Source organism: Arvicola amphibius, chromosome 9, assembly GCF_903992535.2.
Source record: "Arvicola amphibius chromosome 9, mArvAmp1.2, whole genome shotgun sequence".
Classification (NCBI taxonomy): domain Eukaryota; kingdom Metazoa; phylum Chordata; class Mammalia; order Rodentia; family Cricetidae; genus Arvicola; species Arvicola amphibius.
Window position 1 is genome coordinate 324,075 of NC_052055.2, and position 27,775 is coordinate 351,849.

The 27,775-nt window shown below is 39.5% G+C and overlaps 1 protein-coding gene across 2 annotated transcripts in view; it reads left to right on the top strand.

Moving 5' to 3' along the window:
* Positions 1-27,775, top strand: part of Sdc2 (syndecan 2) — a 98,163-nt gene that overhangs the window by 55,894 nt on the left and 14,494 nt on the right. The window contains exons 1-2 of one of the 2 annotated variants that reach the window (XM_038342186.1): positions 26,014-26,073; positions 26,536-26,647. In XM_038342186.1, coding sequence (XP_038198114.1) covers positions 26,029-26,073; positions 26,536-26,647 — 157 coding nt within the window. In that variant the 5' untranslated portion in view covers positions 26,014-26,028. Of the gene's footprint in view, positions 1-26,013; positions 26,074-26,535; positions 26,648-27,775 lie in introns of those variants that run through there. The other variant, XM_038342185.2, reaches the window with a different exon arrangement.

Sequence of the window (27,775 nt, forward strand, 5' to 3'; positions counted from 1 at the left end):
TATATTAAGAGGGAAATCTATGAAAACAGGTCACCAAGACAATATCTTTGAAGGAGCTCTGGGGCCACTGGGTTTATAACTGTTCTCTCTTTACTTCCAATCTTTATGAGGTAGCAGCTTGCTCTAACTCCTGTCCTGGTCTGCTTCACCACAGGTCCAGAAGCAATGCAGCCAACCTGACCATGAGTTGAAACCCCCAAAGCTATGAGCCAAAATAAATCTTCTCTTTTTTAGATCTGATTTATGTCAGGCTTTGTTTCTGCGATGAAAAGCTAACACAGAGCCCATTGGTTACTTAGAGTCCTGCAGCAAATTATACTGGAAGTGGGTCATAAATTTAAATACACATCAACTCCTATTCTGCACTAGCCCACAGACCTTTTGTCATAAGTGTGCTGTTGACTTGAGGGTTATATTTCTTTCTTTTTTGTTTTTTTTTTCTTTTTTTATTGAGCTCTACATTTTTCTCTGCTTCCCTCCCTGCCTCTCCCCTCCCAACCTCAACCCTCCCCCAAGGTCCCCATGCTCCTAATTTCTCAGGAGATCTTGTCTTTTTCTATTTTCCATGCAGATTAGATCTATGTAAGTCTCTCTTAGTGTCCTCCTTGTTGTCTAAGTTCTCTGGGATTATGGTTTGTAGGCTGGTTTTCTTTGCTTTATGTTTAAAAACCACCTATGACTGAGTACATGTGATAATTGTCTTTCTGTGTCTGGGTTACCTTACTCAAGATAATGTTTTCTACCTCCATCCATTTTCCTGTAAAATTCAAGATGTCATTATTTTTTTTCTGCTGTGTAGTGCTTCATTGTGTAAATGTACCACATTTTCCTTACCTATTCTTCGACTGATAGGCATTTAGGTTATTTCCAGGTTCTGGCTATGACAAACAATGCTGCTATGAACATAGTTGAGCACATGTCCTTGTGGCATGATTGTGCATCCTTTGGATATATACCCCAAAGTGGGAATTACTGGGTCTTGAGGAAGGTTGTTTTCTGATTTTCTGAGAAATCACCACACTGATATCCAAAGGGGTTGTACCAGCTTGCATTTTCACCAGTAATGCAGAAGTGTTCCATTTTCCCCACAACCTCTCCAGCATAAGTTTTCATCAGTGTTTTTGATCTTGGCCATTCTTTCAGGTGTAAGATGGAATCTCAGAATTGTTTTGATTTGCATTTCTCTGATGACTACGGATGTTGAACATTTCCTTAAGTGTTTTTCAGCCATTTTAGATTCCTCTGTTGAGAGTTCTCTGTTTAGGTCTGCACTCCATTTTTTAATTGGATTATTTGTTCTTTTGATGACCAATTTCTTGGGTTCTTTGTATATTTTGGAGATCAGACCTCTGTCTGATGTGGGGTTAGTGAAGATCTTTTTCCATTCTGTAGGCTGTCATTTCTCTTGTTGGCCATGTCCTTTGCTTTACAGAAGCTTTTCAGTTCCAGGAGGTCCCATTTATTAATTGTTTCTCTCAGTGTCTGTGCCTCTGGAGTTATATTTTGAAAGTGGTTTCCTGTGCCACTGCATTCAAGTGTACTTCCCATTTTCTCTTCTATGAGGTTTAGTGTGGCTGGCTTTATGTTGAGGTCGTCGATCCATTTGGACTTGAGTTTTGTGCATAGTGATAGATATGGGTCTATTTTTATTCTTCGTGTTGATATCCAGTTATGCCAGCACCATTTGTTAAATATGCTTTCTTTTTTTTCCATTTGATACTTTTTGTTTCTTTGTCAAAAATCAGGTATTAGAAGGAGTGTGGATTAATATCCAGGTCTTCTATTTGCTTCCATTGGCCCTCCTGTCTGTTCTTATGCCAATACCAAGCTGTTTTCAGTACTGTAGCTCTGTAGTAGAGTTTGAAGTCAGGGATTGTGATGCCTCCAGAAGTTCTTTTATTGTACAGGATTGTTTTGGCTATCCTGGGTTTTTCGCTTTTTCATATGAAGTATCTTGCCTTTGTGGTGGCGTCTTACTTTGTTATGACACCAGTCAGACTGAGAAATACTGAGTACCTTCCAAAGAGGTAGAAATACTTGGTTATAAAGGCTGCAAAGGTGATTGCCATGGAGAAATCGAACACAGTCAGAATGTAGTGGTGCTTCTCTTAAGGCCAAGGAGAGTTGAAGACCTAGATGTAGGTAATCAAGTAGCCTTTGAAGTTGAGAACTTCTAGAGAGTTCTGTGATCATTCAGAAGAGCTGAGTTGTGATACAGTAGAGATTCACACAGAAGTCATGCCTAATGGGTTATGTATCTTGAGTCTGCCTTCTGCCCTGCCTCTTACAAAATTGTTTTAGCTGTATGAACGTGGATGAGACCTGAGACTCTCAGTCCATCAGCTACTTGGCGATAACCACTGCCTGATCTACCTTCCCTGAGCTTCGGGAAAAATAATTGACATGATAGGAAAGACTTACAAAGAGCGAGTAGTAGTTGGAGATATAAGGTAACTGCTCGTGATTGTTGCCCTTGGTGGCTGGATTCATCGTGGTCTTCTTTGATTGTCTTCTAATAAATGGTAACTGGTCATTTAAATGTACAGTTCATGAAGTGTAGGAGTTGACTTTGATACATTTGGGAACTTAACCCTCAGATCCTCTCATGGCTTTTAGGTATTTCTTGACTATTTAAGAGCATTTAATTCACCCCAGTATAGTAGAGTTACAAAACAATCAATGGTATCATAGCTATGAAAACAGACACTGTGGTTCATTAATTAAAATGATAAGAATTGTGGTGCAATGATTTTCATATGCTCTGCTCAGGTATCTGGGAAAATAAAGAAATGTGAAGCATAGCAGATTTTGACTGGACATAATATACTTCACATATATTTGTAAACACCAGCTCTATTTTCAAAAGCTTTTTCATCTTTTATCTTTCAGGTAAAGTATGTTTCTGTATATATATATTCAAATATTATTCATATTTTCTAAAGCTCACACATGACAGTTTATCAGTAAGCTCTCAAGTGTATTACAGTTTCAAGAACTCAAAGAATTTCATTAACAAAAAGACAAGGATTGAATTACCAATCAGCTATGGTCTGAAGAAAAAAATGACATTTTCTTTTAGATCTTAAACATTGTCATTTTCTGCCTTCTTTAATCTGATGAAATTTCCTGGCATTGTATATGTTTTAATGAACTCATTTTTATTACTAAAACCTTGTTTTTCACACCATGAGTATGGTCTATTGAACGTTCAGTACTCACCCACACCATTCGACATCTTCTGTGCCTGTGATTCTTGTAACTACTACAGAAGGTGGTTAGTGGTATATCCTCACTTTTTAGAAGAGAAAACTGTGCAGTGCTGCTCTCACTTGTGGCCAGGTCTAGTGCACACAGAAGTTCTGTATTTTCCCCTGTGCCTTCCTTATTCAAGCTGAAATCCTGGCTCTTTACCTAGTGTAAAGCCATAAAATGTATTCTTGTGTTTTAAACGTCAATAAACTTAAGTTTTCCCCATTGTTGTTTGCTTTGAGTTAAAAAGTTGTATGAAACCTGAGGCTCATTAACTCAGTGTCTCCATCAAAGTCTGAGGGTCGTTACTCATTCCATCAGAAGTTCTTATAGTAATTACCCTTGGCACACCAATTTGCTGAAAGAATGGGGTAAATATTAAGCATTTTCATAGCTTTATAATGAGTGACAGTGTTAGCCAGCCTAAATAGCAGGTGTAAATGAGAAAGGCCTTGACATGAATGGATGTCTTTTATAGTTAACCTTCAGAGAACCTAAGAAACTGTCCAGTTGTTAAGGTGAGTCTCTGGCAAAGTACAAAGCTAGGTTTTTGTCTGCTACATGGGCCATGGTGTATGTGGGTCAAGGTAGCTAACTTGCTTTTCTCAGGGAAAGTCTGGAGTTGGCACTCTTGCTTGGCAGGCTGGTTCATAGGTAGAAATAATGTTATAAAGACAGAGCCCACGCCATCCTTTCTTGCATTTCTAGGTCTATAGAATGTGAACTGATCAGAAACCGTAAATGAGTGTGTGTGTGTGTTGAAGTCAGGAGCTGCTTGCTTAGCATGTTCGGGTCTAGGACTGGGATTCAGGCCACAGTTTTGGAGCTGTGAGTGTTTATTCTTAGGAAAGAAAACAGAAAGTATATATTGCATTGTGAGAGGGTAACAGCTATGTGGGGGGACAGGAAAAGGTAGAGGGGATGCAAGAAAGTGAGGAGACTAGAGGAAGGCGATTGGCCGTCAGGGGGTGAGAAGTTCCACGTGGCTGGTGCCGGAATGGAACTGCAGAGTGTTCTTTCACACTCACGCACCCTTCCTTCTTGCTCTGCTCTAGGTCTAGATGCCTTTCCTCCATGAAATTTCTTGCCTGTCACCCATCCACCCAAGTTAATTCTTCTCCTCTGGGGTTCTTGAGTACAATACAATGTCTTCCTCCTGATTATAACTGGCTCGTGTCTGTCTGCCTGACCATAAGCTGAGAGCAAGGGCCATGCAGACACAGTGCCTCATACTTAACTATGGACTAAATACTTGCTAAATAAGTTAAAATGAGGCCATAAAAGTTGTAGTATAATTGTGAGAACTCTGTCATAACTTTAGATGATAGTTATTGAGCGTATACTATCTATTAAATGTTATACAAATCTTCTGGTGGCTATTAACTCATTTTAATTTTTCCAACAACCCATACAGCAAGCATGCACTGTCACTGTTACATTCTGTAGAGAAAGAGTAGAGATGTGAAGTTGAGTGTCTCCTTAAAGGTTGTCTTCTTTGCTCCTTCCTCTAGCTTATCCTGCTGGGGTGTTAGTTTGGCTCCTGCAGGCAGCGGAGTGGTGCCTGTAAGAGGGGTGCAGGAGTGGAGGTAAGGAGTAAGAATGAGTGCCCTCTGGGGAGAGAGTACTGGCATGTAGGTAGACTGTGCAAAGGGTACAAGCACCTGAACTAACACAATCACCCCAAAATAGTGATAGTAAAATATATTACTGTGATTTATTAATCCAGCACATTCAGAGCACGTTCAAAGTACCAAGCACTGTTCAAAGTGCGTTTACATATTACTTGATTTAATGTTTTGGCAGCCCTAGGTGGTAACCCCTAACCACTCTCATCTTAGTTTTATAAATGAAGACCCTGAGTTTCAGGGAGGTCCTGCAGGTCACAGGTGACATAATCTTAAACTATTACCATAAGGTTACACTTGGTTTTCCTGTTCTAAGGAGCTAAACATGGGATTATGAAAAAAGGATGTCTTGAGTGATGTTACTGTCCAGATGGTATGAGATCATTGTGGCATTTGGAGACAGATCTTTGCATTTCCACCAGTAGTGGTTTTAAAATACTTTTACCTAAAGACATTTATATGAACATATTTCAGTTCGTGTATGCTTGTATAGAGGAGGAAACAGAAAAACAAAACTAGATATGCCCCATGCTCTTGGGAACTTATATTCTGATGCATTAGAAAATATTTAAACATGGAACAGAAATAATTTCAATTGTAAAAAGGCAGATGAAGTAAACTCAACTTGGTGTTGTGAGAGGCACTCATGACATGTATCAGTTGAGTACTTGATAGTGGTCAGGCAATAATATAAAATGCTGCAAACATAAAACATATGCTGAAAAAGCCTATCAAATATTTTCATTAGATATCGCAGATCTGAGAATATACTAAGTGGTAGAGTGACTGCCTAAATGTATGAGGTCCCGAGTTTGACTTCCAGACTAAGAAAACAACTTTTGTTCTAGTTATATAGTTATATTGTAAAACATTTTTTTATATTTTAGATTAAATAGAATATATTATACATTGAGTATGTTTAGCCTCAAAATCTGAAATACATCAAAATCTCAATATGTTTGTAGTAGTTATGATGCTACTGATGTAGAATCCAGCACCGTAAAGTTTCTGTTTTACATATGAAATTATTAAAAGCATTATGTGACTTGACCTCCAGGCTATGTGCACAGGTATACATAAGACATAAAAGAAGTTAGTCTTTAGACTTGGGTCTTGTCTCTAAGATATTTATATACAATGCAAATCTGTGTATATACAAGTTGTATATATAAATGTATATATATATATATATACGTACAGAAAGAGGCATACATATATATATGTGTATCTTCAAAAATTTGAAAACACATTCTAAAATCTGAAGCACTTCTTATCTCACACATTTTAGAAAACATACCCTCAGTCTATGTTAAAATGAATGATAAGTCAGGCAAAGTAGACACAACAGGATAAAAGTTCCTGCATTGATGAGGTTCCTGCTGCAGTCAGGACCACGGAGAAGGTGTAGACTGTGCATAATGGCACTGAACTGTGTACCGAAAACTGGGTTAAATGACAAAATTTGTTATGTGTATTTCACTACAACTTTTAAGAGCTTCCCCTGTGAACTTTACCTTTTTATAAAATTTGTTTTAGTACTAGAAAATTTTAAGTCTCATAGATGATTCAGGTTGTGTTCCTGTTAGGTTGTCCTGGGATAAAGAAGCTTGAAGGAAAAATCTGAGGCAGAGGAAGGGTAGGGACAAGACCCTGGGGTGGTGTCATGTTTGTATGTGTGGAGGTGGATAGGTCAGGTTGCAGGGAGTGGGACCATAAAGACTGTATTCCATTATTCCCCATAAAATTTGAGAATAGAAGCCAAGCAGAAGAAAAGTGGAATTTTCAGACCAGCAGGAGTGGCAGTGCCTGCTTTGCAAGCCTGACATCAGAAATTGATCCCTGTGCCCCGAGTGGAGGAGAGAACTAACCCCTGTCATCTGGATCATCACATGAATGCAGTGGTGTTCTCTCTCTCTCTCTCTCTCTCTCTCTCTCTCTCTCTCTCTCTCTCTCTCTCGCAGAAGCACACATACAGCAACAAATATCACATTTACATGTGCACACATAAATTATACATTACAAATTTTTAAATTTAAAATAAAAATTGGGAATTTGCCTATAGCTCACATCACTATGTAACTTTATTACCTGCAAAATTACAGTTTCATCTGATACTGCTGTAGTTTGGAGATAATGACTGTTTCCAAATTTGTCTGTTCAGACTGCATGTGGACTTCACTGATCTCTGCTTAAGTGTCTGCTTGGTGGGTGCCCCACAGAAAGCCCTGTGTCCTGCTGCTTGCATGGTGCAATGCTCTGTAATAGATCTGCCATGAAATGGAAGAAAGTCTCGCTGTCACAGACTGAAGCTGTCACAAATAATAAAGACTTGCAAGGTCTTACCTTGAGTCTTTTCACCGTGGTAAAGCCCCGCCTTAGCATGGTGGTGCTTGGGGCCAAGAGGGAGAGCTAAGAGTATTTTTGGCATCTTTAGGTCCTAATTCAGTCACGTCACCAGGGAAGTCATTATTGAGCAGGTAAATTTTTCCTTCTTGAAAGGTCTTGGCACAGGACAAGAAAATTAAAGGCTTGACTTTCTCAGTAAGGAGAATTGTTAGGCAGGAAGACTGGAGTTTGTTTAGCCTCCTATTGAAAGTTGTCCATGCTGGCTTTAATATTGTAAACTCTTTCATTTCATGGAAATATGTTCTTGCTTTTGAAACATCTCTGGCTTTGTTCTGGGAATCTTTGAGTCTAACAGTGACAATGGACCCTCTTTTGTTCTAGTTTTTTTTTTTTTTTAAAGATGATCTGTGTTATATTTGAATATCACTGTTACAAGGTTCAAGAGTCATCTCTGGTTCTGGGAAGTGGAGAGGTGACTGCAGGATTCCTCGGGCTATGTTGAATTTTCAAGTTCACAGGACACTTTGTGCTCCCCTGGAATTCCTGGATATTTCCTCATATCCTAGCTGTGTAAATTAATTCGCTAAAAACAGCAAATATTTAGCCTTTTGCATGTTATGTAACCATTGGCATATGAGCCACAATCTAGAAATGGTAGTGTACTTTCTAGAAGGCTTCTCATCTCTGCACATATGATGGCCATTTCTGTAGGATCACTGTTGTGTCATCTAAGTTTACGCCTAAGGGAATATTACTCAAACAATTTCTAACCTTAAGGAATGCAGCATCTTGATGGGCACGGTTTTATTTTGTTTTTGTTTTGTGGGGCTGGATTTGACCACTGCCTCAGAACACATCGTCATTGATTTTCAGTCTTGATCACTTTGTTTGTTCTGCTGAGTTCCCGTCAGGATCATCAAGATCATTCAGTTCCAAGCATTCCCTTTCCACATGGCACCTTGCCTGTCTGCCCGAGAGGGCAGGTACAGCCTCACACAAGGGTCTGTTTGCATGGTTTCCTCTTGAAGTTCTTTTTTTTATTAACTGTTTCATACACTTCATCTCTTTAGCCTTTCCATGAAATCTTGGTGTCAGTCATTACTATTTTCTCATTTTACAGATAGATTCAACCTCAGAGTTTCATTACAGGTTTATTGGCTTCAGATTGAATTATTTTCTCCTCATATCCCATGTTAATTTTCCTTTTGAAAGTGGCCAGAAGACCTTCACGAGTCCATCCATTTAAGCTGAGAAAATAATTTTCTGATAAATGTTATTTCCAAGTTTTATTTCAGTAACTCCTGTTGGCTTGTTCCACTATCCCATTTCTCAGCTGCACATAGTAGGCACTCTGTATAGATACAAGAATTAGCTCTTGGCTTAAGCGCATAGTTATGGCCAGCATCTTTAGCCTCTCTGAGTCCTTAAAGTCTCCAGTGTGGCGAGGGCACAGCAGAGCCACCAGGACAATGGGGAAGAGCAATGATAGCACTGTCACTACAAATTGCTTGCTTTATCCAAAACAGGAAAGCTTTCCTGTTGTTTCCTGAATTTGACTTGGCTGCAGCAGCCTCTGGTTCGAGAATATTTTGTCTAGAGCTGCTGTGGCATGTCTATTTGGCATTTAAACTGTAATTACCTCCTAAGAACTCCCTACAGAAGCTTGGCTTGTCCACAGGTGACAACCAGGTAGAAACTAACCTACTAGCTGAAAACCAAGCCAGGTTTGCTATCTGTCCAGTTCAGGGACCTTACTCCGTTATGATAGAGTAGCACATCTTATCATGGTCACCGCATAGCTAACTACTGATGGTTTTGAGGCTCCAGTCTCCAGTCTAAACTCCCTCTTTCATGAGAAACACAGCTGACACCTCTCTTTTATTCGCTTTGGAAAACTATGGACTGTGGAAAAATGTATTACATTACATATATGTTCCAAACAATCATAAAGCCAAGATTTTCTCCTTTATGAACTTAGAAAGGAAGGGGAGAGATTTGCTTTGCTTCTGTAAGATGACAAGCCTCCTAAATATTCCCCGAGTGTCTGACTCTGCTTCTGAATTAGCTCTAACATATAGAGGCATGCCTGGAAAATAGCCCAATGATGTACCCAGTGTGTGTTCAATTGCAAACATGCATTAGAAAATGCATGGGGACTGGGTGATAACTCATTCTGTAAAATTTGACAGGTAATCGAGAATCTTCGTTCCCATCTGGGAGTGGTGGTGTAAGCCTTAAATCCGAGTGCTTGGGAAGCAGAGGCAGATGCATCTCTGTGAGCTTGAGTTTGAGGCTAGCCTGGTCTACAAAGCGAGTTCCAGGACAGCTAGGGCTTTTATACAGAGTAGCCTTGTCTGGTAAAATCAAACAAAACAGCAAAACAAAAAACCCAAACAAACAAACAAAAAGGAATTTGTGCTCCACCATAGTACTTATGTAAAAATCCAGGTGTGGTAGTGTATATTTTTAATCCAGGCACTGGAAAGTCAGAGACAAGAGGATCCTGGCACAGTTGCCAGCTAACCTATCCTAATCAGTGATCCCTGAGTCCCAGAGAGACTCAAAAAATCAAGGTAGACAGCTCTTGAAAAATGACACTTACCCATAGTTGACTCTTAGTCTCCACACACAAGTGGCACACATATGTATGTACACCTGTATACACATTTCACATACATAAATACATGCACAAATAAAAGATGAAGAGATTGCTCTAACTGGGGAGATAGGCTTCATTTTCTAAGGCTAAAGCTTTATTATTTATTTTATTTAACTTTATATTGAAGTATAACAAAAAATTCTTTATACAAATCCAAAGTGTATATCTTGAATTTCAAATTGTCTTTTCAATGTATCAGTATGCAATATGAAAAATAATTTAGGTATTGATGCTGTCATTCATTTCTTGGCTAATTAAATCGAGGGCTTGGTGAAGATGAAGATTGTTTTGAACTTTGCTTTCTTGTTGTTTTTCCTTTTGCTGCTGGCAGTTGAAACTGGAGTCTTGTATGTGCTAATATGCATTCTCTCACTGGGCTCCACTGCACCTGAATTCTGCTCTCTTGACATAACCGTTCAGCAATTTCTCCATGGTCACTTATTTGAGAAGGTGAAAGGATTTTTATTTTGTTTTTTTGGTGATAACATCTGAGCCATTAACAGCTTGTATTTTTTTTAAGAGAAAAAAACACCTTGTATTCTATTTCTTTAGCCTTTGAATAAAAACAATTACAAACATATAAATATTGTTCCTGTCTGTGAATCTGATGATTGTCCACTGAAGAGGCACCAAATAATTGATTGCATGTGTCATTCTGATAAGCAAGTTTTCTCTCTTGATTGATTATATATTCTCCCCTTTGAAGACTCCTCCTTTTACCTTAAAGCATCCCTCTTTAATGATTGTTTTTCTGTTGCTATAGAGAAATACTCAATACAGGATAATTTTATAAAAGGAAAGAAGCTCATTTGACTCACAGTTTGGGAAGTTCAAAAGCATGGCACTGTCAGCAACTGAGATCTCCTGAGGACCCACCATAGACAGCACTTCAGTGGCCGGAGTGTTGTGTGTCAGGGAGAGATCGTATCACCAGACAGGAAGCTAGAGCACTCAATTTGCTTTTTACTACAATATGCTTTTCAAGAGTCCAAGGATTCCACAAAGCCTACTTTAACTCCGTTGGTGGGAAATTCTTCTCATGACCTAAATATCTCCAGCTCAGCCCCACCTGTAAAGGTCCTCTAGGCTCGGAAGGTACTTATTACAAGCCTCATAACCTGGGCTTGATCTCTAAAACCCACACAGTAGAAGGAGAGAACCAACTCATGCAAGTTTTTGTCTGACTTCCACATGTATGCTGTGGCACATATATGCCCACCCCCACATGAAATAAGTAAATACATCTAATAATTAAAAAAAAAACTAACACACGAAAAATAGATCCTACCTTTCACACAGTTCATGAACTCTCAGGATAAATCATATGCAAACCATTATGATTCCGTTTCTGTCCATAATGAAGATTCTTCCAATTAGGATGTGTTGATCTGTTGGCAGGTACCTTTTCTCCAAGTCAATAATCTGTTAACTACACCTTTCTATATATGTCATGAGTCCCAACCACCTACAAGCTGGCATAATTTTTAGTGAAATTCAGCTTGATCTTCCAACTGGTATGAAAATATTGAAAAAAATTTCAACTGGTATCATCCCCTGCATCCACTTTTTAGTTGTAAATTCTCAAATGTATAGAAATTAAAATAACAGGATATAATATATCTAAATTAAATAACTGGTGATACATTATCATAGTGTGTGTGTGTGTGTGAGTGTGTGTGTGTGTGTGTGTTGGTCTTCCATCAGTAGGAAGTGAGAGGATACTGCTCCCCTGAAGACTTTAGTAGTCCCCCATATGAGTAAGGCTATTCTCACCTAAAAAATGTTAATGCTTCAACAGTATTGTCTAATATCTAGCCCACAGTCAGATTTGCTAGTTGTTCCCCAAATGCCTTTTCTAGTATTTAAAAATATGATCTAATGGATCTTTTATATTCTGAAATTAAGTTAACACATCAGAGACTGTTCATGCAGTTGTGATGGGTAAATGGATGGATCAGTGACAACTGTTTAAGATATGTAGGCAGATGAGTTGTATTCATAGTCCAGGCTTCACTTTCCCATTGACTGAGGACAGTTTCTTCTCCTCTTGAGATAACAGCAGTGCTGTCCAGAAGAATTGAATAAGGATAAATAGAAAACAGTCACCACACTTATAACACTTGCCATGCTGAAATCTGAGAACATGCATCTATTTGTTTATTCTAATTGAGTCTGGTATATGAAGAGAAGACAGTTGAGCACTCAGATGTTTTTGCTGATTTCCTAATAAAGCACCTACTTACTGTAGAAGGGAACATAACCCAGGCCGTAGCTCAGAATATGTGGGAGGCCTAAAGAGTTCTCTAGGAATTTGACTTTGTCTTAATTTTTTGATAGCATTTTAAGTTTATAGAATAATCGAGTAGGAAATACATAATATTTTTCATACCTTCTGTTTAGCTTAATTTCTGTCTTTATGATAAAATGTCTTGACTTAGGGGAGAAAAATTTCACTTTGGATAACAATCCCAGGTTACAGTCCATCATAGAAGGGAAATCAAGGAACTGAAAACAGCAATTCACATCATCTCCAACAGTCAGCAGCAGAAAGAAGTGGGTGTGTGTCTGCTTGCTTTCCTGCTTGTGCTTGGCTCAGTTTCTTCATTCGTACAGTTCAGGACACCTTCCCTAGGGAAAGGTGCTTCCTACATCCATTAACTCAGTAGAGACAATCCTGGACAGACATGTCCACTGGTCAAAAAACCCCACGTAGACAATGCCTCATCAGGATTCTCTTTCTGGATATTTGAGAACTGTGTTACATTGACAACTAAAGCTAACCATCAAAGACCTCCATCCCCCCATTTTATATACTAATACATCTTATTTTAGTGAAGTGCATTTTTTGCAATCAGCAAATCAGTACTGAGACATTATTATTAACTATAATTCAGAATCGGTGTTAAGGTTGATTCTTCTTATTGCAGTATTCTGTGGGTTTTGATAGCTTCATATTGTCATGCATCCACCGTTATAGGATTGTGTAGAATACTTCAGTGCCTTTAAGTTCAGTATACTGCACCTATTTATCTCCCTCTTTTGTAATGCCAATTCCTTGGTAATTACTAATGTTTTTAACATCTCTATAGTTCTGCCTTTTCCAAAATATCCTGAAGTAGAATTCATACAATATTAGCCTTTCCATATTCTTATTTTAGGCAAGATACAAGTCATACTTCCTCCATGTTTCTTGTTGGCTCATTTGTGTTTATTGTTGAGTAATATTCCAGTGTCCTGATGTACCCTTTTGTCTCTCCATTCACATAACCTACTATTGTATATTTTAAAATGTGTGTGTATGTGTGTGTGTGTGCATGCACACATGTGCACACACATGTGGTAGTACACATGTCAGAAGGTAAAACTGAAGAATTCAAACTCAAGACTTCAGTCTTGGCAACAGGCAGCTTTACCCACTAAATGTTGTCACTAGCACTTACTGTTGTATTTTTAAACAAATAATAGAATGCCTCTGTACATAAGAGTTGTTGAATCAATAGTCATTAAATGACCTAGTTAGGTAGATTGGGATAGACAGGGCAATTAAGTTGTTAGGCACTGACTACTGCAAATATTCAGTTAAGCAGCTTATCCAAGAGGAGAAGCTTAGCTTGGCAGTGTAGATGGCTTTTGAGGGCCCAGAGTTTTAAGCATCATCTCAAATCTCTGTAGAAATGCATTGTTCAATAACACCATCCACCAGTCACTTGTGGCTACTAGAACATACATTGATTAAAAGTAAATAAAAAACGAGTATCTCAATTGCACTGCACTGGCTACCTGCCCACTGCTCCATAGCTGTCTGTGGCTGATGGCTACCGTTTTGAACAACACCGATGCAGAAATTTCCTTCATTGCAGTAACTTTCGCGGGCCAGCCCTGATTCACATAAAAGCATTCCAACTGGAGGATGGGATTGGAATTAGTTGACCAAGCGGATTCTGGTTTCTCTAATGCTTTAGCTCTTTTGTGCAACGGCCACTTTACAATAGAAGAGATGAAGCTGAGAGATTTGTTTGCTGGGGGGAAAATGTTGCTTAAAATGACTTGCTGGGGATAAAAAGGCTGTCCGAGCCAGTGAAGCTGTGAAATGCCCCATGTGACAGCTCCAGGATGCTTGGCTTGACAACAGTCTGGACCCTTGATCAGCTAGTGTTAAGGAGTCTTACAGAACTATCAACTCTTCCTAATTTAGTTGGGTGAAAACAAATGCTTTCTCTAATTTGAGGGGCTGGGATAGGTGTGGAGAGGGAGTTCCACTTCTCAAGTAAAAACAGTGAGTTCACGCCCATCCTTTCTATAAACTCCTATGGTCACCACATGCCAGGAATGTGAAGCTTGAATGAATGGTGGACGATTGCCACAGAAATTGAAGCTAGTTCCCTTGGAATTGAAATTACTGTTATTTGGGAGCAAAGCAAATAGCAGTTAAGTTTTCCCTTTTTTCCCAGCCCTTTGGGTGTGGTCAGATCTAATTTCATTCCCACGGTGGGTGTAACACTGATGCACAATGTTGCTGGCTGTCACTCCATTTAGATTTCCGTCTTACCTTCATTTTACGTATGGTATTTTAATAAAGACTTCAGTTTTTCTTTTGAAACAAAATTACCAATACCAAACATTGTATTAAATTGTGTTTTTCCTTGGTATCTAATCTGGAGATTTGCTGTTGACATTGGTGATGGGTTTTAGTATGATTTTAGATGCAAATGTTAAATTGCACTGTCTGTACATTGAAACTTTAAATATTGACTTATTGCCTTTTGAAATGCCTGAGTTCCTAAGAGACCTAGTATGGAAAAAGTGAACTTAACAGAATAACATATATACCATAATTCCTGTTAAAAAGACTGAACATATTCTGGTATTTAAAGGTTCAGTCAGGGTGTGACCACTTGGAATCATAACTGTCTATAAATACAGGCCTAGAATTGATAGTTTTCTCTAAAAATAGACACATAGAAAATAGTATATTATTTGGAAAATTGAGAATTTGAAATGCCAGATCTCAAATGAAGTTGAATTTTTATTCAATCTTTAAACCACACTTGCCTGCTAAGCAACTGTTACAAGAATAGCCGAGGTTTAATCAGGATTTAATAATTATTGAGCTTATTCAACTGTCTTTACAAAGAAAGAAACAACTCTCTGTCTCCCTTGAACAAAACACAGAGTATTAGATGGGTTTGTCATATATGCTATGGTGTGTTTACGTGCATGTGCATGTGTGTATGTGTGTAATTTAGATAGTGTTTCATGTTAGTGAAGTTTAGAAGAATTGTTTATGGTTTCTTAACATTTAATTGTTTTCTTAAAAGCTGTGAAAAGGGAAAGAATCAATATTAAGGCTTTTGGAATGATGGCTTTTTACAGAGCCCCCAACCCACCCAGAACCATTGATTACAGCTGCTTTTACATAGGATGTAAGGGAACAATCTGATTTAAAAGTGGCATTCTTTGGGCTGAGCTTGAACAGTTCCATGGGTTCCCATGGGGGCTGCCCTGCAGTGTGACCACTGGAAAAAACTGTGGCCATTGCCTGTAGGGCAGGGCCATCCAGGCAGGAGAAAGGCTCGTAGGTGCGGAGTGCCTGGCTCGCATGCCAGAGAGGTTGTCCTGGCAGCTGCATTCACTCAGCCACATTCTTCAGCTTCAAAAGCAGGAGGAGAAGAGAGAAGATGCTCTTGTACAGACCACAGCAAACAAGGTTGAACTGCAGGAAGAGGAGTCAGAGGATGTGCCTGTTCCAGAGCATTGGGCAGAGCTCCAGTCACAGCTTGGTACAGTGGTGAGGGATTGCTCCCCAGCCTTCAGGTCTTCAGCTGCTGTCCTGAGGCCCCTGGGGGGTGGCCACACCTTCATTTGGTATTTCACGTGTGTGCACCATGACCTCACTAGTCAGGCTACATACAGATCTGCACCAATTGATTCTGCATCAATTGCATTCCCTGGATAATTAAGATGAAACTGAGTAGGGGAATTTTCATTTTTAAAAAATTAGATAATACGGTTTATGTTTTGGGGTTTTGTGTTGTTGCTGTTGTTGTTTTGGCAAGTTAAAACTGTACAGCCCAAACTGGCCTTGTCTTGTGACTCTTCTGCCTCAGCTTTCTCCACTGCTGAGATTGCAGATGTTTGTCATTGTGCCTGCCCAAGGAACATTTTATACGTTCTCAGCCAAAATCTGCCTTACAGAAGACATGTATGGGAATGGGGTGGTCTTTTACTTTGACACACTGAAGATTCTGGTGAGGGGAATACTTAGAGAGTGGGTGACTTTTGTATCATCATGTTTAGTCAGCGCTCTTGGTTGCTGGGCCATTGTGGAAGGAAGCCTTTGGTATGACTTCCTGCAAAACCTGGCGAAATTAGCTCGTAACTTTTGTTCTTGGACAAAGTTGGAGAAAGAATTCTTTGAATTGTCAGGATAATATGATATATATAAACACATATATGATTCATAAATATTTACTTTTGTTAATCTCTCATATTTTCAACCAACTAAATGTTAATCTGTAATGAATTGGTGTTTATGAACATGCATTCTAACTTCTACTTTAATAATTGCTAGTGAATTACCATACATCATCCTTCTTTTAGTCAAAAAATAATGAAATATGCTGCTTTTAAAAACACTTTTTATGTGATTATGAAATATTTTTAATAAAGCACAAAATTGTATCATCTTGAAGCCTCTTTTTACCTTCTTTCTTCCTCTACAACCTCATAGCATAGGTCAAATGATCATGTGAGCAGACCATCAGGTGTCTTCTCAGACAGGTCTAAGTTCTGATGGAAGAAGATCAGACTCTAGAGAGTTAGGTTGCCTTTCTGAGTTTTGTGGCCTTTGGCCAGCATATCAGTATGCATGTCTATGAAGTGTTCACTGTTGGTGGAAAAATATTGTTCATGGTTTTATTGTTCCCTTCATTTTTCAAGATTATGAATGTGCTCTTCAGATAAAGAGCACAGGCCATAACCTAGCACAACATTCACTCTACCCCTTCTCTATCTCTGTTAACCTTTAGTTATTTATTGAGAAGCTCATGTATGTATATAATGTTTGATCAAATCAGCAACCCACTCCCTCCTCAGTATCTCCCATAATCCCTCACTGCTTCTCCCTCTCAAGTTCATGTGCGTTTTGTTTTGTTTTGTTTTGTTTTGACTCACTGAGTCTGTTCAGTGCTACCAGTGTGAATGTGGGAGGAGGCCATCTGCTGGAACATGACATCTTGTCAGGGACAACTTGTTAGGGCACACATCCCTTAGAAAGCTGATTCTTCCTTCCCAGTAGCCTTCAACTGACAGTGGCTCTTCCCCCACCATTCATGTGGGGGCTTTTCACTGGTTTGATTGTTTACAAGTCTGTGTATGTAGCCACAGCCACTGTGAGTTCCTATGTCTTACAGCCCTATCTGGGGAAGTTTCTCAGTAGTTCTCTGCAGCTTCTGATTCCTAAAAATCTTTCTATCTTCTCTTCCATGGTGATCCCCAAGCCTTAGGAAGGGGGTGAATGACATAGATATCACATTTGTGGCTGCATACTCTATAGGGTCTCATTTTCCATGCTCTGTCTAGTTGTGAGTTTTTGTAGTTATCAGCATCTACTCAATAAAAGTTTTTCCTATGAAGATTGCTTTCTAAAAACTATTTACTTTGGGATAGCCCAGTCCATGTGGCTATTTGTCATCCCATGAGGGACAGGTCCATGTGATTGGGAGCTCCTGCCCCTGCCCTACTTGTCACATTGCAGTTTGGGAGGCTCTGCTCATGCTGTGCTAGATTTAAGTCTATTCAAGTTCTGCAAGTTTTCTTTCAGCCAGAAGAAAAGTCTTGTGTAAGAGTAAGGCAAAATGTAGAATGTCTCGTGAATTTGTGGGTCATCTCCGCACGTGGGCTGTGATAATAATCTTGTTTTACCGTGTGCTGTCAAACTGAACACTGGGTTCCACAGTAGACTCAAGCAGCTTTAAATCTCTCCCTGGTGTCTCTGTCAAGGAAATAATTTCTTTAAAAGCTGTTCAGACCTCCTCATTTGTTTTATCTGACTAAAAAGTTTGGTCAAGAACAGTTCCTTTCTATAATGAGAAGAAACATAGCCTGGGGCAGCTGAAACTGCAAAGTGACTTTCTGCCAGGTGCTCATGGCCTGTCACTCAGAACAGCTGTTTCCACTTACCTGGGAAAGCACTGTTCTTATCTAACCTTTGAGTTTATTGTTTCTGTTTTAGCATTATTGCCTTTGCTAAGGTTGTAAGTGTGTTGATTTAGATTTTTTTCTGTGTTTTTTCTAAGTGTCAATGTGTTTTCAGTCTTTACTATAAATGAGTAGCTATAACTGCTGTCTTCTGTAAACAACTCGCCTATAAGATCCAGTCATGGAGTCAACTCAGGCTCCCCTGACAGCAGGCGGGCTCCAGTTGCAGGTAACATCTATGTCATAGCAAGGATACTGAAAGCCAGGAGCAGTTCAGAAACTGGAGATCTATCTGGCATCTGAGACCTATAGGTGTCAAGCTGTACACTCAGCTTGTTGCCTGGGTAACCAAGTAACTTCCCCATAACTTGGAGTGGATTTTTCTGCCAGAAGTGACTAGGAGCAGGAAGTAGCTAAAGACAATTGGCAGTTAGTTCCTGGTCTCCTGTCCGTTTTATTAGAATCGTTGCCTTTATGAGCTTAAATGAAATGGATCACTCTTCTGTGTTCCTGGCACACCTTCCATGATGCTATCTATGGCTTGTTTTATGTGTTTGTATGTGTGTGCATGCATGCTTATAGGATGTATGCATGTGTATGTGGTACATGGTCATGTGTGTGCATTTATGTGTAGTCATCCTTAGCAGCCCTCCACCTTGTTTGTTTGTTTGGTTTGGTTTTTTGAGACAGGGTTTCTCTGTGTAGACCTGGCTGTCCTGGAACTTGCTCTGCAGACCATGCTGGACCCTTAACTCAGAGATTTGTCTGCCTCTGTCTCCTGAGTATCACTTTCATTTTTGTCTGTCCCATAGGCTTTCCATGCCATTCTGTTTCCCCAGATTTGGGTGGAGAATGAGCATGAGCCTAGAATTGTAAGTGTTGAAAAACTCCTTAGAATGAATTATTAAATTCAAACCAGAACTTGTTAGCCGTTGTGGGAGGCTTCTTGTTAGTTCCTGGCTGCCCAGAAATGAAATAATCGCACAGAAACTGTCATTTGCAATACTGTTCGGCCAATAGTTTAAGCATATTTCTAGCTGCCTCTTATATTGTAAATTAACCCATTTCTATTAATCTGTGTATTGCTACATGGCTGTGGCTTACTTGCAAGGTTCTGGTGCATCTACCTTCTGCAGGCGGCTACACAACTTCTCATTGACTCTGCCTACTCTCTCCTTCTCTATCTGCTTGGAACTCCCGTCTTGCCCTGTTCTGCAAAGCCACTGGCCAAAACAGATTTATTTATTAACCAATAAAAACAACACATAGAACAAAGGGCTTCCCACACCATTTCCCCTTTTTTTGTTTAAATATAAAGGAAGATTTTAACTTTAACATAATAAAATCACATATAACAAAACAGGTATCAAGCAAGAATTATAGTTAAAATATTTATATCTACTTTATCTTCTCATAACTCAGAAAAACTATAATTATAACCATTTATTCTTCAACTCCATCAAAGATTCCAGAAGGATATAATATTACCTAAGTAAATAGGAATTACCTTGTAAGCAACTCCCAAAACTCTAGAATTCACAGAGACATCTCACTGCCTGGACAGTCACCCAAAGTTCTTTTGTAACATTGGGCACTGATCTTCAGCCTACTGGCATATAGTATCCAGCAGACTTTTCCATGAAGCAGGAAATTTCAAAGATAGTTCCAACTAGGGAAAGAGTATAGAAGGACTTCCCACACTAGTTGGCTTCCTATGTTTGGCTTAGAATCTGTTCTATGATGATAGTTTTTACAAAACACTTATGAATAAAAAATAAACTCCAAATATATTTCCCCATCTCTTCTGCCAGACTGTACCAGGAAACAGCATCTCATTACTTCCGTTAGGATTCATTAACTCTGACCCTCTCAAAACTTGCCTCTTTCAGGTTTGGCTCACAGTACCTCTATTTTTACTGTAATCTAAACTGTGATCATATGAATATCAATATAAATACTGGAATATTCTAGTTTGGGAAGGGGAAAGGCATCAGTGCTTACAATAACGTATCTACTAACATCCTGCTTTCCTCTGCTGTTCCAAAACAGGGAAAGGGCATGAGGTGGAGGACATCTGCAAGTAATGGACATTTCCCTTTTGTGTGTCATGCATATTCATCATAGCCCACTCGCCATCCCAGGCACTGCCTTACTGTGCATTGCTTTGGAAATCCCTGCTTCTGTTGCCAAAAAATTTAACTCAACACAAAGGCTGCTCCCCTCCTAACTTGGAAATCTGAAGCCATTACTGCAAACAGAAGTATGACTTGTCAGTTTCATGGTTTTTTTTCCCCCTTGATCACCTTTTCTGTTGTGGTTGTTACCAAAGAGGAAAACTCTTATTTTGTTTAGTGTGAGCAAAAACCAACTTTTTTCAGGAAAGGGTGTGTGTGTGTGTGTGTGTGTGTGTGTGTGTGTGAGACAGACAGAGAGAGAGAGAGAGAGAGAGAGAGAGAGAGAGAGAGAGAGAGGAGAGAGAGAGAGAGAGAGAGAGAGGAGATGAGAGATGAGAGGAGAGAGAGAGAGAGAGAGAGAGAGAGAGAGAGAGAGAGAAAGATGTTGGGGATCGAACCTAGAATCTTACACATGCTAGGCAAGTGGTATACCAATAAGCTACTTCCTTAGCCCCAGAAGGTACTTTTTTTCTCTCATTTTTTTATTAAAGATTTCCATCACCTCCCCTCCCCTCCTCCTCCCCTTTCCCTCCCCTCCCTTCCACCCATACCCCCACTCCCTCCCTCTCCAGGCCAAAGAACCATCAGGGTTCCCTTCACTATGTTAAGTCCAAGGTCCTCCCAACTCCCCCTAAGTCCAGGAAGGTGAGCAACCAAACTGACAAGGCTCACAGTGAGCCCGTCCTCTGGGCTTTTTAAAAGCAAATATATTAATTAAGATTTGGGCTTTTTAAAAGCAAATATATTAATTAAGATTTGTAAAGCAGTAGTTTCAAAATTCATAAGCTACAGAAGGGCAATAAGTGAAAATTGTCTCCAGATGAAATATTTTTAATGGGTTTCCTCTGTAATTACTACAAAGCAGGCACTGTGTCAAGTATATAGGTTTCGATGTCCTTCTTACTTGGTTCCTTCAGTTAAGCATTCTTCATCATGAAAAGGTGGCCTATGAAAACCAACAGATTATGTTCATGAGGTTTAGAGAATGGTATGCCAGGGATATGTTTGTCAGCAAATGAGCATATCCGTACTTAGTATGTATTATCAGGGCTACTCATTGTCACCAAATTCTAGATTAAAGAGAAATGAGACTGGGGACTAGATACCCCATTTTGTATATTCAAATGCATGGTGTGGGGCAGGGAAGAAGGTGGCTTCATTCTGCTAAAGAAGAATGTAAGATAATCTGGACCTAAAATCTGACATGTTACTTTAAACCTGTCCAACAACCTAGCTATTGAGCCAGGCTAATTTCAGGAGAATCAATAAACAACACAGTTGGAAGTCAAATAGTTTTTAGTGCCATATATACAGCATCCATGCAGTGAGGCTTCTCTGTGAAAGAACTGGGTCATAAAGTCTAGTTAGTGTTCGTGGGCCACACAACACCCTGGCAAGGTATTTAGATTTAGGTAAAAGATGTGTGTGTGTTGATTGTTGCACTGAATACTATATTAAAGCACAGTTTGATGTAAGAATTTTTGCTTAGTAAGTCTGACTACTCTTGACTGGATGCAGTTCTTTGTTAAATGGAGAGAAGTATTCACAGTTAGTTCCTTGCAGTAACTCAGGGTTACTTTTTAAAAGCTAATTCAACCATTTACATTTTTCCTGAGACTAGTACTTTGCTGATTTATTAGAAACAGTTAGTTTTTCTGTGGATTAGCACACTAGGACATTCATTATGCATCCACTTTCTCAGGAAATTAGTTTCTTTCATTCCTTTTCTTTTATGCTATTTTTGAGTATGGCATGAAACTTGTTTTGCCAACCAAACTTACCTTAAACTCTGGTCCTCCTGCCCCAGCCTCCTTGGTGCTAAGATCACATATATGTGCACTATCAGTGATAGCTCACTGGAGGTATTCTTAATGGGCTGGGGTTTCTTCCATAGGCATGGACATCTTTCCTGAGAGCCTTCCTCACAGTTTGGGGCTAACTTCAGCACACCCTATAAAGTCAAGAAATGTTTATCTCTTTTTCCCAGATGTGGTGTCAACTAGGTTGTCTTCAAAAGCCCTAAAGAGTCAGCCTATCAGAAAATACTGGCTTCTCCATGGTGAGCCTCCTTCTCATGCTGCCTCCCAGAGCACAGGGATGGTGGGCAAGGCAGGGAAGGCAAAAGACACTGAAATAGGTTCTGCCTCTGAGTTACACCCTCAACCAAGCTATGTTTATTATTTTTAAAATTACTTTGTTAAAATACAAAATCAAGTATTTTTCATGTCATACTTTGCTCATATTGTCTCTTCCAATAGTCTTCCTCTTCCTACACACTCTATTTTCTGATTACACGCATACAAATACACACACACACAAGCACATACCATGGAGCTTTCTGTGTGTCTCAGGACCTGTACCATAGTTCTGCAATATGAGTTTTTAAAGTATAGGATTTGAGAATTTTTTCCAATGCAACTACACCTTTGACCTTGCCTTTTTCTATGACTAGCTCAGATGTAGTATATGTAGGAAAACAGGGTAAGCCTGGAAAATTGTTAGATAGTATATTAGTCTTTTTAAACAAACCCTTAAAATGAGTGTTTGTAAATGTCCATGGACTTGTTCCTGTCATATCCACTACAGTAAAGTACGACAGTCTCTTTGTCCAAAGCTAGGCAGAGAGTTCTTTCTGCTACATCTTAAATATGAAGATATTTTTCAAAATTAATGAAAGGCAACTGGCACCTTTGACTTTAGGCAACCTCATTCTCCATGAGAGGAATTGGATCAGTAGGATGTTAGACAGAGTTCCTCCTGGTCCAACCTGTAGCAGGTTTCTTCTTCCTGCTACTTTCTTGCTTTACATAGCTTTCTTTCTGAACCTGTATTCACATCTTGCAGCAGCCAGGAGGAGGAAGGTCTGAGAGACCAGCTCTGTTGTTCTCCGAACCCTGTCAGCCAACAGCATCAGCTCTGCCTCATAGATATGGTGAGAGCCAAATTAAACAGCTTCTGCATGAAATCCTGCAGTCTGCTGCACGGCTGGCCTCTGTGACTTTTCTCTCAGTTGCTTCATCCAGTCACTCCGTGCCACTCAGGCACTGAGCATGTGCAGAGCACATACTGTCTGGGAGAATGGATGTTGACTAGGTAGAAGATCAGTCGCTGAGAGTGCCTCTGTCCATGGCTTTAGAGAGAGGCACATTGCTGAGTCTTACAGGAATGTTGCTACATAATTTATTAGCATTTTCAAGCATGTTAACTGCAAAATCCTTTACCAACACAGGGTATGAAATCTTCAAAAATGACATTTGTCTTGTTTAGAGCAGTGTTTCATGGGGGATGGGGCAATGGGGAATTCATGGAGCATTATCTGCTACAGGTGCAAAGGACCCTTCTTGCTCTTAAAGTGTATTCTGTAGAAGGATATGGCAGATCCCCACTGTGTTTTCAACATTCCTGAAGTCTGAGCAGTGGAGAATGATTTTAATTTGATGTCAAAATTGCCTGCACCTCAGTGAAAGATGGAAAAACAAGTAATCTTGGCTGCCTCAGAACATATTAGATATCTGAATAGCCCTGAAACACCCTGGTGCCGCAGGACTGAGGTGGCTTCCAGCAGATATCTCTAGGTGTCCCCTGGCCTTATCTCATGTCTGCTACATAAGAATTAAGTACCTTAGTATTAGCACTGCCATGCCCAATTTTTTTTCAAGAGAGAGAGCAAAGAAGAAAATAAAGTGCATTCTATGTTAAGAAAAAAGAAACTGGTTTCTAAAATCTTTTTTTTTCTTACTTTTACAGCCCTGGGTCACTTACACAGATGTAGTACAATGTGTTGGAAGTATGTGGCATGTTACCTCGCAGACTTGAATTCAAGATCAGTTAACTATAAGGATGCTAGAGGTCTTGGTGTGTGTGTTACTGAAACCTGAGTTAAAGGTTGCTTAAGCCAGTGTGATTTAGTAATCTCCGTTGACAAATATTTATTGAGTACCTATGCACTTTGAGATGGACAAAGAACAAGGTCACACAGGTTATTCAAGATCTGTATTGACATATTCTTGTCAACCAGAGGCAAAGAGAATACATATGAGCCAATTAAAAATAACAGCAAATCTCTATCTTAACTGGTACATTTGCTACAAAGTCAAAGGCAAGTTCATAACTAGGGGACATACAAGAAAAATGACTGAAGAAGTCAGACTGTGTTTTGAAAAGCAGACAGGATTTGACAGGGGTAAAGGGGTCCTTAGATAAGTTAGCAAGACAAAGTAGGACTGACAGTAGCTTTGAGGTGGGACCACAAACTAGTTCAACACAAGCAGCGTTTTCTGGGCACCTACTATATGCCAGGTACTGAAACTTAGTGGTGTGGAGTGTGGGAGGCTTTCAGGAAGATTCTGATGTATCAGGTTGAGTCCAGGATGCCCCTTGTATACCAACACCACAAATGCTCAAGTTTTTTATATAAAAATGACAGATTTTCCCATGAGTTACACATATTCAGCTTTCTCCGTTATCTCTAGGTTACTTATAATAGCTAATGCAAAGTAAATGCTAAGCAAGTGGCTGCTTAATTATGACAAGAAAAAAGTCTGCATATGCGCAGTACAGATTTTTTATTTATATATACTTATTTATTTTGAGACAGGGTCTTACTAGGTAGAGGCTACCCTCAAACGTGTGTGTGTGTGTGTGTTACAAATTTGTCAACCTCTAGCAGTTTAAATCCATGGATGTGGGTTCCAGGAATGTGGAGAGCTTATGTGCACAGTATTCTCCTTCAGTCAAACTGAGAATGTAATGGCTCCAGTTGCTTAGAGCTACAGTAAGCAGGAGTCGCCATTCAGTTTGCAAGCGTTAATAATGAAAGTGTGGGATGGTCAGAAGCTTGAAAACTGGTATTCTGTAGAACTTCCTCAGATTATAGAGGAAGCTCTAACTGTGGCAGGAAAGCTCCAGAACAGTCTTAGCTAGAGTGGGAGGGGCGTTACTCATGCCTGCAAACCAGCTTGCTGGAACCTAAATCCCTAAGGGCTTGTCCTCTGAATCTGTCAGTGTGATCACTCAGACAGAGTGATTCTCATCCTTTTTTTGTTCTTTGGCATCAAGGCCCGTGGAAAATGTGAGCTCGCATTTAAAATCCTCCTGCCTCTCCAGCCAGCCCCGATACTTGAGAGGATAAAGTGCTTCTGTTCAGAGCCAGTGCCTACTAGTCATCTCAAGAAGGCTCATTAGTATTGACTGCTAAAACCAAGTTTTACTTTTAGTAGAAATCTAATTGAAACCAACATCGTAAGAGAAATTTATTTTATAATTCTTATGAGAGAAAAACATCCAATTTGATTATTAAAAATAGAATAATAATTCATGTTGCCTGTTTCAAAGTCAAACTTTGTTTAGAAGCTTCTAGTCTGAGATACCGGTGGTAAAACATCAATTTATTAAAACCATTTTATAAAGGTTCATCTCTGCTCTGTCTACAGTTTATGCAAGTTACTCCTTTGGCAGGATTAGATGAATTTTAATAGTAACCTCTTATTAAAAAGCTGAGAAGCTGTCAAGCTGGGGTATTTGGTGACTGGATCCCTCTCCACATTTCTATCAACAAGTGCCTATAATACAGGAAAAAGTGCTCTTGTGGGTTTATCTGTGTTTGTCATTAAATTTTGCGAAGTCAGCAAGCGTTAAAAAGTGAGCTTGCTGTGGACTCTTGCCCTTGGTAGATGAGCCCCACAGACCCTGCTCCGCACAGGTTGCCTTGCCTGCCATCAGTGTGGGTTTGGTCTATACAGAGATCTCTGAACTTCCCTGGTAGCTGAGAGCACTCATGTGTAGTGAGAAAGACAAGCATGGCCAAGCCTGCGAGTGTCTGGTGTGTCTTCGTGGGTCCCAATGTGATTAGTGTCATAATACCTTGCTTTAGGTTTCCAAGACAGTCTTAAAAGATTTGAGTGTTCTATAGCTTAGCTTTCTCCATCAAGGAATCTCATTTGTGATAAGAGGAATGCCTCAGATAGTTTATTAACTTGGGACAAGAGACACTCAGGCAAGTTTAGTGGAGTAGAATGAACAAAGCCTATGCCAGAACTTGAATGTCTGTTATAAGATTAGGCTGCACAAGCTTCCTGGGCAGCATTAGTATGTGTGTGGGGTCAGCCCTTGATTTCATGTAAGTTGCTAAGGTATTCTGCACAAGGGTTGGCTAGATAAGAGGATTCAGAGCACAGCAGTAGGGGTTCAGGTCTTCAATACAGCATGTGCAGAACTAGAATAGCACATGAAGCAGAACCTTTTAAATCTGACCATTCTGAATTGCTTGTCTCTATCTTCTCAGAGAGCAGAGCTGACATCTGATAAGGACATGTACCTTGACAACAGCTCCATTGAAGAAGCCTCGGGAGTATATCCTATTGATGATGATGACTATTCTTCTGCCTCTGGCTCAGGTAAATCTGCCTGGGCATTCATAGATTTTGATGTGCCTTCTTCTATGACGTTCCATGTGTTGTAGTCATAAGCATAGTTTTGGGGTGCAAATTCTAGTTCTTTATAACTTAAGCTATGAGATCTTGGCAATTTAAGTCTCAGTTTCCTCATTTACAAAATGGAAATGAATATTTATTTATTATATGATATATATTTATATATGTTATATATTTACATATCTATATATTTATAAATAAATATTTCCATGTATTTACCACATAAAGCTTTGGTAAGGAGTTGGGATGTTAGCCTTAAATTTTATTGGTAAGATTTTCAGAGTATAGTGCTAGAAACTAACCTTTAAGAAATCCTACAAATACCAGTTTTATAAAATGTCTGCTTTATGTTAAGATTATACTCAAAAACTGAAACTTATAGGCTTTTATTTATATTGCTCATAGGTAGCAGGAGCAGTGTAGCAGCCATGTAATATAAAGTTAGCTTTATATCTTTGGCTTCTTTGGTATATTAGTTATCTGTTGCACCTCTGCAATGCTACCTAACAAGCCAATGCTGGCAGCAATAGGCATTTAATTCATTATCCTGCAGGTTTGTCATTTAGTGCTGGCTCCTCACATGTTTAAAGCTGAAGCTTGGCTGGTTTTGGCTTAGCTCTGACATGTGTCTGAGAAAACTGAGCAGACTTGGCCTTAGTCCACACGGTCCTTCATTCTCCAGGTGGCCAGCCATTTGTTCACAGAGTGAAGTAGAAAGCTAATCCTAGACTTACAGCTTGGCACAGCATCACACGTGTGTGTGTGTGTGTGTGTGTGTGTGTGTGTGTGTGTGTGTGTGTGTGTAGTGCAGTGCTAGGAATCAAAGCCAGTATATTAGCTTTATTATTTCTCTGACCAAGTCCCTGACAGAAGTGTCACAAGAGAGGAAGGATCTTTTGTAGTTCATGGTTTCAAAGGATTTGTTTGGCCCCATGTGCTTATGTGGAACATGGCAATTGGAATATGTAGTGGAGGAGGCCCTTCACTTCTTAGTTGTTAGGAAGCAGATAATGTGGAAGGTAATGTTGGCTATATATAATTTCCCAAGGCAAGCCCTGTTACCAACATCCCCTGCATTCTAAGTTTCTAGTA